Source organism: Talpa europaea, assembly GCF_964194135.1.
Source record: "Talpa europaea genome assembly, chromosome: 7".
In the NCBI taxonomy this organism is placed as follows: Eukaryota; Metazoa; Chordata; class Mammalia; order Eulipotyphla; family Talpidae; genus Talpa; species Talpa europaea.
In genome coordinates, this window is record NC_140074.1 from 133,055,647 (window position 1) to 133,069,061 (window position 13,415).

Consider the following 13,415-nt stretch of genomic DNA (forward strand, 5'->3'; position numbering starts at 1 on the left):
CTGTTCGTCTGTTTCAACTTTCAGGATTCATCCAGTTGGGCTGCCAGTAACAAAAAGAAAAAGCAACTAAACCAAGTTCAACATTGAAACAAGCTCGAAAAGATGACACAGGACACTGTTTCAAAATTTGTACATTGTTTACTTTACGCAACAGTCCAGGATTGTGAGGAACAACACACATTTTAAGGATGAGACTTTCCTTGCATGGTCAAGCACCAGCATCATGCACACAGCTTCAAGGTATCTAAGATGAGCACTGCCCGGGGCCGCTAGGGTGTGTGGCCACCCCTGCTCGCTTCCCCTGCAACCGGCCAGTGCATGTGAACCCCGCGGCCTTCCTCTGCGCCCCAGCAGAGGGCTTTGCTCATCAGCCAGTCCACTTAGGATCTGGCTTATGTCTTACGGTTCAAAAAGAGAAGGCAGTTTTTGAGCTTTGCAGGCAGCAAGGCACGAGGCACCGGCCTCTGTATTGCCCCATATGGCACAGGAAGATGCTCTTAAAGGGCACTGACAAGTTTGGGCCGCCCCAAGAAGGCTGGGCCTGCAGGGAGGTGCCTGTGGACTGTTCACTGGTCTGTCCAATCCAGGCCTCATAAACCCAAGTAAAGCTGACAAGAAAAGGGTTTTAAAAATCTCAGTACAAAAGACCCTCTAACACATTTGGAACCAAACTGTCTGTTCTTAAAAACACGGTACTGTCACAAAGCTTTCCCTCCAAACTACTGCTAGAAAACATTCATGCCATGGCCTACAGACCCGGAGGAACCAGGACGATAGAGAAACCTGTTCCAAAAAAAAAAAAAAAAGACAGCAGTACATAAAGTGCTTCTTTTTTAATGAAACAAATCCAAAAGATGTACAGTCAGGCTCAAGTTGTGCAGTTCACAAGCATGGAGAAAACAAACAAACAAAACGACAGAGTTCGGGACGGTCGGAGCTAACCCAAGACGAGGCTGGACTTGCCACCAGGAGGGTTTCTCCGGGACGGCACCGGGGCGGGCGCCACCGGGCTGGGCACAGGTGCAGCAGGCACCGGCTTCTCTTCGCTGTGCCCCAGGCTGGCCTGCAAATCTGTGTCCACGTGTTCTAGGAAAGCAAAATGATGAAGGTTACTGACTACCGCCAGCTAAGTGGACGTCTCCCTTGCTCTGTGTGCGAGGCTGATGAGAAATGTACCTCGAGACTAAGGAGCAAGGTCCCACTCCCCAGAATGAGCCACCATTAATGCATTGCCCGTATGTGCCAAGCCTTTCTCCGTGCATTCTTTTGTTAACGACACAGATATATGATGTCAAATCATTAAAACTAGAGCATTACAGAGAAGCTGCGGGCCCCTGACCCACAAGCCGCCTCCCTGCGGCCTCACCACCGGCTGAGTGCAGTCTTCTGTCCACTGTTGTGTGTACTCAGTTATTCCCAACAGATAATATACACCACTTTTTGTAGTATTTAACAAATGTATCCACTTTCTTTTATGCTCTTGGAAAGTCACCTGGCTTTCTACACAAGGTCATCACTCCCCTCAATTGCTTTGTAGAATTTGCGCAGGACACGGAATACTTGACACAGCATAGCGCACGCAAGCTCTACAGAGAGCAAAAGAAGTGGAACAAATTCCAACCATTCCAAATACACTAATGCATCTGCACTGGCATGTGTGCCTCAGGGTGTGGAAGCACCCCTTCCCCACCCCACCCGTGGGGGGCCCCCAGGGCACAGTGCTGTCCTGACACAGCCCCGCCCACCACTTGACAGCTGTTAACAGCTGCTGAAGGATGGGTACAAAGGCTATCACAGCACTGCGTCCCAGTTTCCTGCTACACTGCCCTGGCTGCTGCCTTCCCTGTGGCACATACAACAAGCAGACATTCTGAACCACCTTTTGTCTTATTAGCAGGGAGTTTCTAAAACTAGAAAAGTCACTGATTCAAAGCCAAGACTGACTGAAGAGTTTTAACAGCTTATGCGATGTTAGACTCATTTTTGATTTTTTAAAGTGGGCGGGTCTCTCATTTCAGAGTTATTCCACTGGACTAGATTTAGTTGTATATTCTAAAACCCACCTTAGAATAATCTCTCTTTCTCTCTCTCTCTCACACACACACAGAGGAATGCTGGTTATAAGATAGTGAATGCTGGGTCATAAGACTTAGGGGGAAACTATCTTCAGGATTACAGGCCTTGATTGCACCTCAAATTTAGGAGTTTGAAACCCTAAGAGCGGTGCAGCCGAACACTGGTGATGACATACCCCATGTGAGTACTTCATACAGACCTCAATGAACATTCTACTTTTGAAGAAAGTGTAGTTTCTTTAAGGTTCTCAAAGACTAAACGCTAAAATTTTATGTTCCTAAAACAAGTTGCACCAAGTTTTGATTTAGCTGGCTGAAACCGAGACATCTGAGAGGAAGAGGTCTTAGATCAGAAACACAACAAAAGCTCAGAAATAGGCTACTGCTGCTCTTAGCAATGCAGTTTGTGGATTTCTGGAATATGCTACAGAGGCAACTTATAATGCATCTAATGTTCTATACTCCTTAACAACTAGTAAAAATCTAGTATGAAGCTTTGCAAAGCGACAGCTCTCAGTTAAGAGCTAACACTTGGAGAGACAGGGTGGCCTCAGGGTTTCCTACTGCCACACTCTTGCTGTGTAAGAAACAGGACCAAATGAACCAACATCAAGCACAAGTATCCCTGAAACAACCTAGGAAACTATGTTCTGCGCACCGAAAACACAGGCTAAACCCACGTTAAATAAAATGTAAGAGAGATGACGTGCAGCTTGAAGGCAGCCTGAGCCAGCTCATCAGTCCGAGCTGCTCTGTTTCTGCACACAGGACCCAGGCCCTGGCCAGCACCCCACCCGCCCCAAGCAACTTTGTCTGGAAGCTCGACGATGACAGTTTGTGTCCATAAAATGATTTTTAGATAAATTCAACTCATGCCAAGATTGTTTTTTTGTTTTTTTTTTTTTTTTAAATTTAATAGAACTGTCCTGTTTTTGACAAATAGACAGCAATACGCCAAAAGAGAAAAGGGGGCAGGGAGCCGCTAACTGGCAGCAGGCCTCATCTAAATGCTCTGCCCAGGCAGAAATGCTCCGACCCGAGAAAAGGGAAGTCCGTGTCCTCCTCCATTTCCCTCGTCTACGAGAGACCAGAGTAAGGATTTCGAAACCTTTGCAGCAACTTGACAGAGAAAGCTTTTGTCTGTTGAATGTAATACTTTTTGAAAAAATGGGGCTTTAAACAAAAATACTAGCGTAATATCCATCTTCTAGGCTCCTGATTTGTCTTTTTTTGCCGCATTAATAAGGTAAATGGACAGAAACTTACGTCAGAAGAGAAAAAAATCCTTCCCTCTCAGGATGGAAGGAGCAGGACAGGGAGAGGGGGCAGGCCACCCGCACTGCATGGGGGGAACGGAAGGACTTCTGCCTCAACCTCCTTCTCCTTCTTACAAATTCCTAAGTTTCCCCTGAAGCTGTTTCTGTGTTTCCCCAAAAGATGAAGTCAGTTTTCCTCATATCCAAAAACATCTGTTTTATTTAGAAAGAGCACGGTTGCTTGGCTCTCAAGTAAACTTGGCAATAGAGTTGAGCTGACCTTACCCTGCAGGCCTATCTCAATTATCATGCCCTTTGTCATTTTATGAAAACTAAACTGAAAGTAGCAGCTGTCAGGAACACAGAATAATCAGGAGGCCAAAGAAACGGATGACTGTTTGAAAAATCCAGGTGTTTTTTTTTTGAACCTCCGAAACAATTTTTTGAAAAGGAACAAATTGGAAACAAATAGTAACTAAGAGGTCTTCAGTGCAGTGGAAAAGTTCTCTGTCCTCAGCTAAGCAACCTCAGAGGCTCAGTGGACTCTCCTCCCACCCTGCCACCAAGGACAACGCCTGAGAGAGCAGAAGAGGAATGTGGCTATGAGCCTGTCACCGGGAGGCCGCAGCATGAAGGGGAAGGGCTGCTGTCACCCAGAACTGTCACCTCCGTGCAAATCCACCAAGTGACCAGCACGACGGTAATGAGGGGAGGCGCGGCTTCTAGAAAACACAGAGCTGCTCCTCTGCCAGACACATGGATGCGGAGGGGCTGGGTACTGTTACCATGGCAACACTGGCCGCTTCCCATAGTGTTACCCAGTATGCTGTTGGCAATGCTGTAAACAACCAAGAGCAAGATTCTCCCCAGGAGTGAGTGTATCAAGTCCACGAACAGACGAGACAACTTTCTGAACAGAGGATGAGGAACAAAACAAGTGCTTGGGTTCACCTGAAATGGCAGCTCCTGCTTCACCCCTAGAGAAGCAGCCTCTGTGAGAAACTGTGGAGAGGAGTCTGAGCTGCTGGAACCCTCCCCCTATGAATTCAGGGCACAATAGGTGTGAAAAAAGGGAGACCCCCTAGACTGAAGAAAGGGAGGGAGATGGAAAGGAAGGGAAAGCTGGAAAAGGCCACAAGGAGGGTTTCTTCCTTCTGGATTGGTGGCTCCGGGGCGCACACATCTTGCTCCCAGGGACACGCGTAACCTTTCTTCACCCCCATCAGCAATTCTCTGGCACTTGCTAAGGAAGTGCCAATAAACACTTCAAGATCTAAAATAATTAAATGATTATAGCTCATTGTCACACCACTGGTAACTACAGCTTGACATCTGCCCCTGAACTACAACTTACAGCATCACAGCGTGGCCAGTGTCCTGCTGATCAGCACCTCAGTATAAAGTCAGACTCCAAGATTAAATGCTATGCCGTGGCCCTTCCTAAAACCCTGGCATCCGGTGTAACAAATATCAACCTGACCAGAGCACACGTCTCTGCAGAGGGGTCTGTGCTTGCTCCTTGTCCCTTCTAGCAGGGCTCTCACTGGCCGACAGCCAGCTTGCCAGTGTCATTTTTCCTTCCTCTCCACCCAGAGCAAGCTGGCACCAGGGGCAAAACCAGGTTTTACTCCCCTGTTTCCCCAAGATGTGACTGGAATCAAATCACATGTACGGAGCCACACACCCGCCCCTCAAGCCTTTGGACTCACCATGAATGTCACCTTCTCCCTGGAAAAGAAAAAAATAGTTAACTTCAGATTTTAACTTTGCTACATACAAATAAAGCACTGGCAGTTCAGTGAGGCTGCCATCCACTTGACACCAAACATGAATTTCTCAGGCCTGGCACTCGGGGTGCACGGTCAGGCTGCATCACAGCAAGCAACCTTCATCCAGCTGGGACAAAGCTACACAAACACAAACAAACAAAAAATGCTGCAGGGTAAATTGCCCAGGGCGGCGAAGACCCCAACAGCAAAAACTTCAATTTAATCAAGCAGCATTTCAAAGGCTGTTCTGTGGGAATGGGAAAGCTTGTAAATCTACCCCTCCCTCCTCTCTCACCATCTAGATGCTGAAGGGCCTCAACCATCCAGCGGGAGGACTTCCCACCAGGCTCTCCAGACTCGCACCCGGGGCTGGGGCTCATCTGCTGCAGGCTCAAAATCGGACAGCATTTGCAAACAACTAGGATAGCCCTTGATCTCAGAAACGCCACTGCATAGGAGAGGCACAGACAGGAAGTGCACGTGACCCAGAAGCTCCAAACGCAACACTGAAGGACAGGAGACCAACCAGCCTGACGTCGCCGTCTAAACAGATGGAGCGCGTGGTGACGCACTGACCCCTCTCCACTGAGCAGTCTCCAGCTCCAATCTGGCCCCGCCCTTCCCCAGTGGCCGTTGGGAGACCCCAGCCATGGGAGACAGCAGCAGGGTGAAGCTCCCAGTACAGCGCGTGGACTTCCCACTGTGTTAACATCAAAGCCCGTCCTCCCCCGTGTCGCCACACTGACCTTCAGATCCAAGAAGTCTCCAGAGCTTGCTTCGGAAGAGTTCGACGGCTCGGGCTCTTCTCTGCCACCACTGGACTTGGCACCTGAATCAAAATAATAGAGAGAGCTGGAGTAAACCACCTTTTACTAAATGACATCAGGTGTTGGTTTCATATTACAAAATGGGGACAGGGTCAGGGAGGGAATCGTGCAGCGGGACTACCGCAATCTGATGGCAGTCCTTCCTCTGATTCGTCAGCATTTCCCATTTCTCAGACCCAGTCTTTCCCCCAATGAATGACAGGCATCAACTGCTGTCCAACTAATTACTAAGAGATTCTGCTCATCAGCAGAGGCTGCTGTCCAGTCCCTTGACCAGCAACTCAGAGATCTAAGCAGTACCTGCTGACTTGGCCCAAGAAGGGGGGTTTTCCTCAGGGGTCCCAAAGATGCTAGAGGCCATTTTGTTCCTCCTTGCTGGTTGTTCTGTGGGTTCGTCAAAACCTAGTGAGAAATTGGATCCACCACCTGGAGGCCGCAAAACCCTAGGAATAATGCAAAACACCAATTTCAGATCATGCCCAAGTATTTCCTGGCATACAAGTTTCAAATATTTTATTTCATTTCCCTGGCCCATTCTTTCTCCCCAACCCTCACAAGAGAGAGTTGTTAATGGGGAAAAGGAACAGATCCCCACCACGGCATAAATTCAACAGTAGATGTCAAAATACGTAATGTGGGCCTCCCTGGTGGCGCAAGGGGTTAAGACGCAACCTATGAAGCTATCTGCCGCCACTGCAGCACAAGTTCGATCCCCGACCAGGGAGCTACCACATGGTGCAGCAGACCTCTCTGCCTTGCCTGCTGCCCCCCTCAGCAGTGTACTTTGGTCAATCTGCCTGTTCTGCTCCCCACTCTGTCTCTGGATCCTCTCACCCACTGCACCTCTGGCTCCAGTTCTTGTATGCATAAATTAAAAAAAAAAAAATCTTTAAAAAGAAAGAATCTGCTTATTAAAAAAATATACGAAATGCTGCTTTGTAATACTTGTAGTCAGAACGCTCATCACACAGGAAGCGGAACCCGCCTGGGCGTCATCACCAAGGACAGCCTGTCTGGTGGCCCCTTCCAGGAAGTGGCCAAAGGCCTAAAAAGACTTGCCTACTAGGCTTAGCTGGGTGTATCTTCAAGTTCAGAAGCACATCTTGCACTATACAATAAGCATTTTCATTTTCAACTAAATAAAAAAGAGGAAGACCATATACATAAAAGTTACCTTCATCAATTAAGAAGCCCAAGGGAAGCTAATAAGAAAGTCTCTCCTAACTGCACATGATGGGTAAGCCCCATTTATATACTTGTACTTCAGTGCTCTAACACGAGTCACTACCACAAAGAGAAAGTGCAAGAATATACCAGGTGGTACTGGACACCCTCTCACAGCTTGCCACCCCCGGCCACCCATAGTCCTCTTCATGCAGCACTCAGCTGGGCAACACTCAGAACACAGAAAAGAGAAGATGGTTTTATGGGGTATGTTCCAAGTACTGATAAAATTTCTTTATTGATGAGGGTGTAGTCTTGGGTTTCTATTTCTTCCTAAATCAGCTTGAAACATTTTTTTCTAAGAATATATACATTTCACCTAAGTTTCCAGATGAAAAGGCTGATAGTTAAACAATAAATTATACCACAAATTCTCTTTTAAGAACATATACTCGCAATGTTCTTTCTACATGTCTCCTATCAAGTTAACAATCAAGTCATACAAATCTGACTTTTAAATATTTTATCACTTGCCAAGACAATCTATTAACTACTATAATGGTGGATTTGTCAATTTCTCCTCAGAATTCTGTCAAAAGAATTCTCATTCAAGGAGCTGACCCACATGGCGCAGCAGGCCTCTCCTGACTCCCCCGCTGCTCCTCTCTCAGCAGTGTACTGCAGTCAATCTGCCTGTTCTGCTCTCCACTCTGTCTCTGGTGAATCCTCTCACCCCCCCCCCCCACCACCTCTGGCCTGTGCCCAGCTCTTGTGTGCATAGATAAATAAATCTTTAAAATAAATAAATAAATAAACTGGTAAAGGTAGAAAAAATGCCAATTCCCATTGAGAGTATAATTTTGCACAGACTTTCTAGAGAACATCTTAACAGTCTGTATCAAAAATATTTAAGTTCGGGGCCTCCCTGGTGGTGCAGGTGTTAAAGACACAGTGCTGTCAAGCTATCGCCAGCCAGTGCATGCATGAGTTCAATCCCTGGCCAGGGAGCTGACCCCACAAGGCACAGCAGACCTCTTCTGTCTCCCCGCTGCTCCATTTCAGTCAGTCTGCCTGTTCTGCTCCCCACTCTGTCTCTAGTGAATCCTCTCACCCCCTGCACCTCTAGTCTGGTACCCAGTTCTTGTATGCATAAATAAATAAATCTTTTAAAAAATAGATGATAATGTGGGGAGGGGGAGAAGGAAATGCCCTGGTTATTTGTTAGTAGGGGTTAGTTATCAAAGTATGTCATATCCACACAATACCACACGCTGTACAGTAGGTTAGATTTACATCAAATTGTGTATATTCACACACATCCATCCAGCTGTGTGGGTAACTAGTTTAACCTCTCTATGCTTCGGTTTTCTCTTCCATAAATGAATAGTAACTGCCTCGTAGGACTATTAAAAGACATGATGTCGGAGCCTCTCTGGTGGTGCAAGGGGTTAAACACCGCACTATGAAACAATCCGCAGCCTCTGCAGCACGAGTTCAATCCCCAGCCGGCCAGAGAGAAACCCACATGGTGCAGCAGACCTCTCCTGTCTAGCCCACTGCTCCCCTCAGCAGTGTGTTTCAGTAAGTCTGCCTGTTCTGTTCCCCACTCAGTCTCTGGCGAATCTTCTCCCCCCGCCTCATCTCTGGCCTGTGCCCCAGCTCTTGTATGCATAAATAAATAAATCTTAAAAAAAAAAAAAAAGATATGATGTCAAAGTACTAACAAAGACGGGACCCCCCCCACCCCCACGGTGGCCTACTGCTGTGGCCTGATTTGATTCCCAGCCAGGGAGGTGACCCACATGGTGCAGCAGACCTCTCCTGCCTCCCCGCTGCTCCCCTCGGCAGTGTATTTCAGTAAATCCACCTGTTCTGTTCCCCACTCTGTCTCTGATGAATCCTCTCATCCCCCACCCCACACCTCTGGCCTACACCCCAGTTCTTCTATGTAAAAATAAACTGAGCTATTTAAAAAAAAGTACTAACAAAGATGTAAAACAATGGTACTTCAGTAAAAACAAAAATGAAGTTAAAAACAAAACAAAAAAGAGACTACTCTGAGAATGTCATCTATACTGTGCTTGATGATGCCCTGGAACCAGGGCAATCAGGCAAGCAACCACGGTCACCACAAAGCACATAAGACCTGCAAGGACGTTCACACCTACATCATCCAGGGTTCACTCTCACAGAGGGGATTCAAGGTGGACTGTAATCTCTTTCTGACACTGCCTATCTTCTATATTGCTATCAATTATCTAACATTCTTTGAAAGGCTGATTCGAGCACCCAAATCCCCTTTTCACTTTTCTTTGACAATGCTCCTCATCCCACTGGCCACTACCATGTGATCATCCTTGGACACCCGTGTCCACCTGCCTGGATCTCCAGACAGAAGCCCCTCCTCTTTGGCCCCCTTGGGTGCAGGGTGTTACCTGGCTCTCATCTCCCCTAACACTGCCCTCTTCCTGTCTAGGAGCTCCCCTGCCCTGTGGCCCTGTCTCTGCTGCCCACAAGCCAGCAGCAGTGAGCCTAAGCAGAACTGAAGGAAACCTGACAGACTTTGCCAATATCAATGTGGGTGCTTCAACCATCCAATCAGGGCTTTCCTCGAAGCCCCACTGGCAGTGCTGCCTCTCTCCACCCAGGGTTTACTCCCCTCCCCTTGAGCAAACTCCACCCTCCCCTCAGGGACTCTTTCAAAATCCATCCAGTCCATTTCTCCAACCTCCAGCTCCTTCCTCTGGAAGCTGACTGTAGAGCCTGAGACTGAGTCTCAAAGACCCCAGGAGAAAGGAGGTTAGATCCTTGCAAAGGGCGGAGGACCAGCCCAATGCAGAGCCAGGCAAGGAGATATTTCTGGCTTTGTGGGTCTCTCGTCTTTCAATAATGATTCGACTCCATCACGTGGCACAAAGGCGGCCACACACGATATGGAAATGAATGTGTGGCGGTGTTCCAATAAAACATGATTTATGAACTGAAATCCAATTTTCATGTAATTTTCACAAGTTATGAAATCATGTTATTTCCTCACCCATTTATAAAAGTAAAAATCCTTCCGAACTCCACAAAATCAGGCAGAGGGCTGGGTTTGGCCCCAGGCGATAGTTAGGCGGGCTCTGCTCCATCCAGTTCAACAGCCTCATTTTTAAGCGAGGAAAGAGCCCTGAGAAGCTCTCAATAAACTGCCCAACATTAGTTAATTGACAGGATCAAACCCCAGCTCTTGGGTGCCCAGCCGGCACGTAAGTGCTTAAATAAAGAGAATTCCCCTTTAAACTACAATCCCAGAGGGTCCGCACTTTGGTTTTCTTATCACAGATTGCTGGGTATGTGGCAGACAGTCGCTCCAGCATCCTTCTGGAAGCTGATGTTAGTGTCTGCCCGTAGTTAAATTCCATACCCCCTTTGCAAGATACAAATATCATTCTCTTCCCCCAGCAGATGGGGAACGACCCTGCTGAATTTTTAGAACATGTAAAACATTTACCGCCCCCATAAAGTCTCAGACATTAAATGTCCACTTAAGATTAAATTCATTATATGAATTAAGTGTGTTCAGGCATATATTTTATAATGATAATTAAAATTCTTAAATCATAATTAAAGGTGTGTTACAAAGTCTTAATGGGCGTTCTCTCATGTTAGAGTCTGAAGCAGGCGCCTAGGTCTTCATCATGTGTACCCCAAATCAACAAAGACACTTGAAATCAAAATCAACTTGCGTCATCGCCACTCCCTTCATTCCCTAGAGATTAGACTGGTTTTCCTTACGGATCATAATTACAGCCCTTATGGATAATTTTAGTCAGATGAAAAACATTCAGAACCCAAGTGACCAGGGCATTTTTGGCCTTAAAAGGGGGGGGGACACCAGTACCCCCCAAAACAGCTTAAAAACAAAGTCAAAGCTCTGACCAGCCCAACTTTGGTGGGTCCGTGTCCCTCTGCAACAGCAGGTAATACCTACTCGGATGACGTCAGCGAGGCAGAGCCCATCTGCGAGCAGACATCCCAAACAAAGGATCTGGAGCATAAGCCAGAAATTATTTCAATTTTATTTTTTAAGACCCCACTGTTCTTTTGAACCACACACATGATAACTAAATCAGGATTACATATTTGAGACTTAACAAAATGTGTCCATGTGTGGCAGAGAGTGATTTTTAAAAAATTACTCTTTCTTCTCTCCTAAGTCCAGAGTTCCCATATGATCTTTGCCGATCGTTCTCTACCAGAGCAAATGCAGAATGTGCTTGGGAGCCAGGAGGATGTTCCCCGGGAAAAGAAGTTTAGGAGAATTGGCGAGGTTACAGAAGGAGAGGCAGGAAGTGAAAGGACAATGCCACCGTCCCCAGACAACAACAGCGGAGGGAGAGCGATGACAAAAAAAGATGACAAAAGCATTTCTTTCGCAAAACCAAACATCACTTAGCTTAATTTCCGATGAACTCAACGAAAACAGCTAGTGTGTGGGCTCCATGGCCCGAGATTCTGTATGAAGCACTCAGCTGCACCGACCCCAAAGGATGAAATCACAGGCTCGACACACACTCACATCCCGAGTACTTCAGCCTGAGCAGCAGAAAGTTAGCCTCGTAGCACAAAATGAAAAACCAAGCTTCAATGAGTGTCCTCTGAAAATAATGACCTCACTGTACGGATGACAACAGAAGAGGGAGTGACCAGGTCTGTACTCAGGTTGCCCCATCCTGCCAGTAACCACTAGTTTTTCTCTTTCCTACCTTGTGAAAAGGGAAGGGACGAGGTGAAAAATCGACGTCCTTCTCCCGGACTCTCTGCCCAGGCTTGCTTTTTGTTCCCAAGTTCTCCAGCCCCCGGAGACACGGCTCTTGCACCGCTGTCTTCTTAGCCCCACAAAATGGCTCCCTTTGTGCCACTTGCCCAGGACCCCACGGCTGGCCACATATGACTGCAGGCCGTGGCCGATGAAGAACGTGCCAGAAAAAGTGGCATCGGAGCTTCCCACCAGGACCCAGCGACGCCCACGGCCCGCCCTGGAGAGCAGCGTGCAGCTGGCCGAGACAATGTGGGCATCGCCCGCGGAGCGCGAGCCCCCCGGTTCCAAGGGCTGGAGAAGGGGCGCAGGCCCGCGGGTGCCGGTGCCCGGCCCAAGGCGGCGGGGTGCGCGGCGGGAAGGCCGGGGCTCCCCGGGGGCGACCGCTCGGCGGAGACAATGGCCGTCTGGGGCCCCGCCCAGGCGCGGAGCCTCCTCGCCCTCGGAGCCGGGCCCGGGGCCGGACCCGCGGCAGACGTCAAGGGGCCGGCGGGGGAGCCGCGGGGCGAGGCGCCGGGGCCACGGCTCGAGCCCCGGGGCCCGCCCGGGCGCGCCGCCCCCCACGCCGACGGGGCGCGGGCGGGAGAAGCGGGGTCCTCCCTTTGTTAGCGGAGCGAGGCCCCGCGAGCAGCGCCGGCGGTTGGGGCCCGAGGGGCGCGGGCCACGCCGCAGCCCCGCCCGAGGACGGAGGCCACCTGCCGGGCGGGCCCGGGTGGAGCCGCGGGCCCGCGCGCGGCCGCCCCTGCCCCGGCCAGCGCGGAGCCGACCGCGGCGCGGGGTGGGACAATGGCCCGGCCGAGGCCCCCGCGGCCGCCCGGGCTCCGGAGGTCGCGGCCACCGCCCCGGGGCCGCGCCGGCCGCCCGGGCCGGGCTGGGGGCGAGCCCTCCGGACGCGCGCCGACCAGCGACGCCCCGCGACGCGGCGGCCCCTCCCGGCCCCGGCGCCGGGCAGGAATGAATGGGGACGGCGGGGGCCGGGCGGGGCCCGCGCGCACAAAGGCGGCCCCGGCTGCGGGCTGCGCCGCCCGGCTCGCGAGGCTGCGCCGGGCACGCTGCGGCCCACACCGGCCGGGCGCCCGCGGCCACGCCGGGCAGCGCCCCCCGCCCCGAGCCCGCTCGGGCGGCCCCGCCGCCTCACCGGGAGCTGTTCCTGCTGTTGGGGTCCACGCCCTTGAAGGTGGTGGTGGTGGTCATGGCGCCGCGGGGAGGTGGCTGGCGCCGGAGCAGAGCGCAGGGAAGGTCGGGTCCGAGCGGCCGGGAGCGCGATTCGGGGCCGGCACGGCGACCGCTGCTGGAGCCTCCGCCGCCGCCGGCCCGGCCGACCGCCGCTTTTATAGGCCCCCGAGCCCCGCCCCCACCCCGCCGGCATTGGCCGGTTTAAACGGCTCTTTTCGTTCCTATTGGCTCGCTCGACTGCCAAGCACCGTGCGGCGTGACTACGGGCTGGGAAGGCCCCGGCTTAGCCTAAGCCCGCCCCCTTCCTGGTCCGCGAAGGTCTAGGCGAGCTCCCCTCCCCCAGCCCC

At 50.6% G+C, this 13,415-nt stretch overlaps 1 protein-coding gene across 1 annotated transcript; it reads right to left on the reverse strand.

The window, feature by feature from the left end:
- Positions 1 to 732: 732 nt before the first annotated feature.
- JPT1 (Jupiter microtubule associated homolog 1) lies at positions 733 to 13,186 on the reverse strand. The gene is made up of 5 exons (XM_084239431.1): positions 13,031 to 13,186; positions 6,228 to 6,370; positions 5,847 to 5,929; positions 5,041 to 5,059; positions 733 to 1,086 (listed from the first exon to the last, which is right to left on the reverse strand). The coding sequence occupies exons 1-5, from the start codon at positions 13,084 to 13,086 to the stop codon at positions 938 to 940; spliced, it is 450 nt and encodes a 149-aa protein (XP_084095557.1). The 5' UTR covers positions 13,087 to 13,186; the 3' UTR covers positions 733 to 937.
- Positions 13,187 to 13,415: the final 229 nt, after the last annotated feature.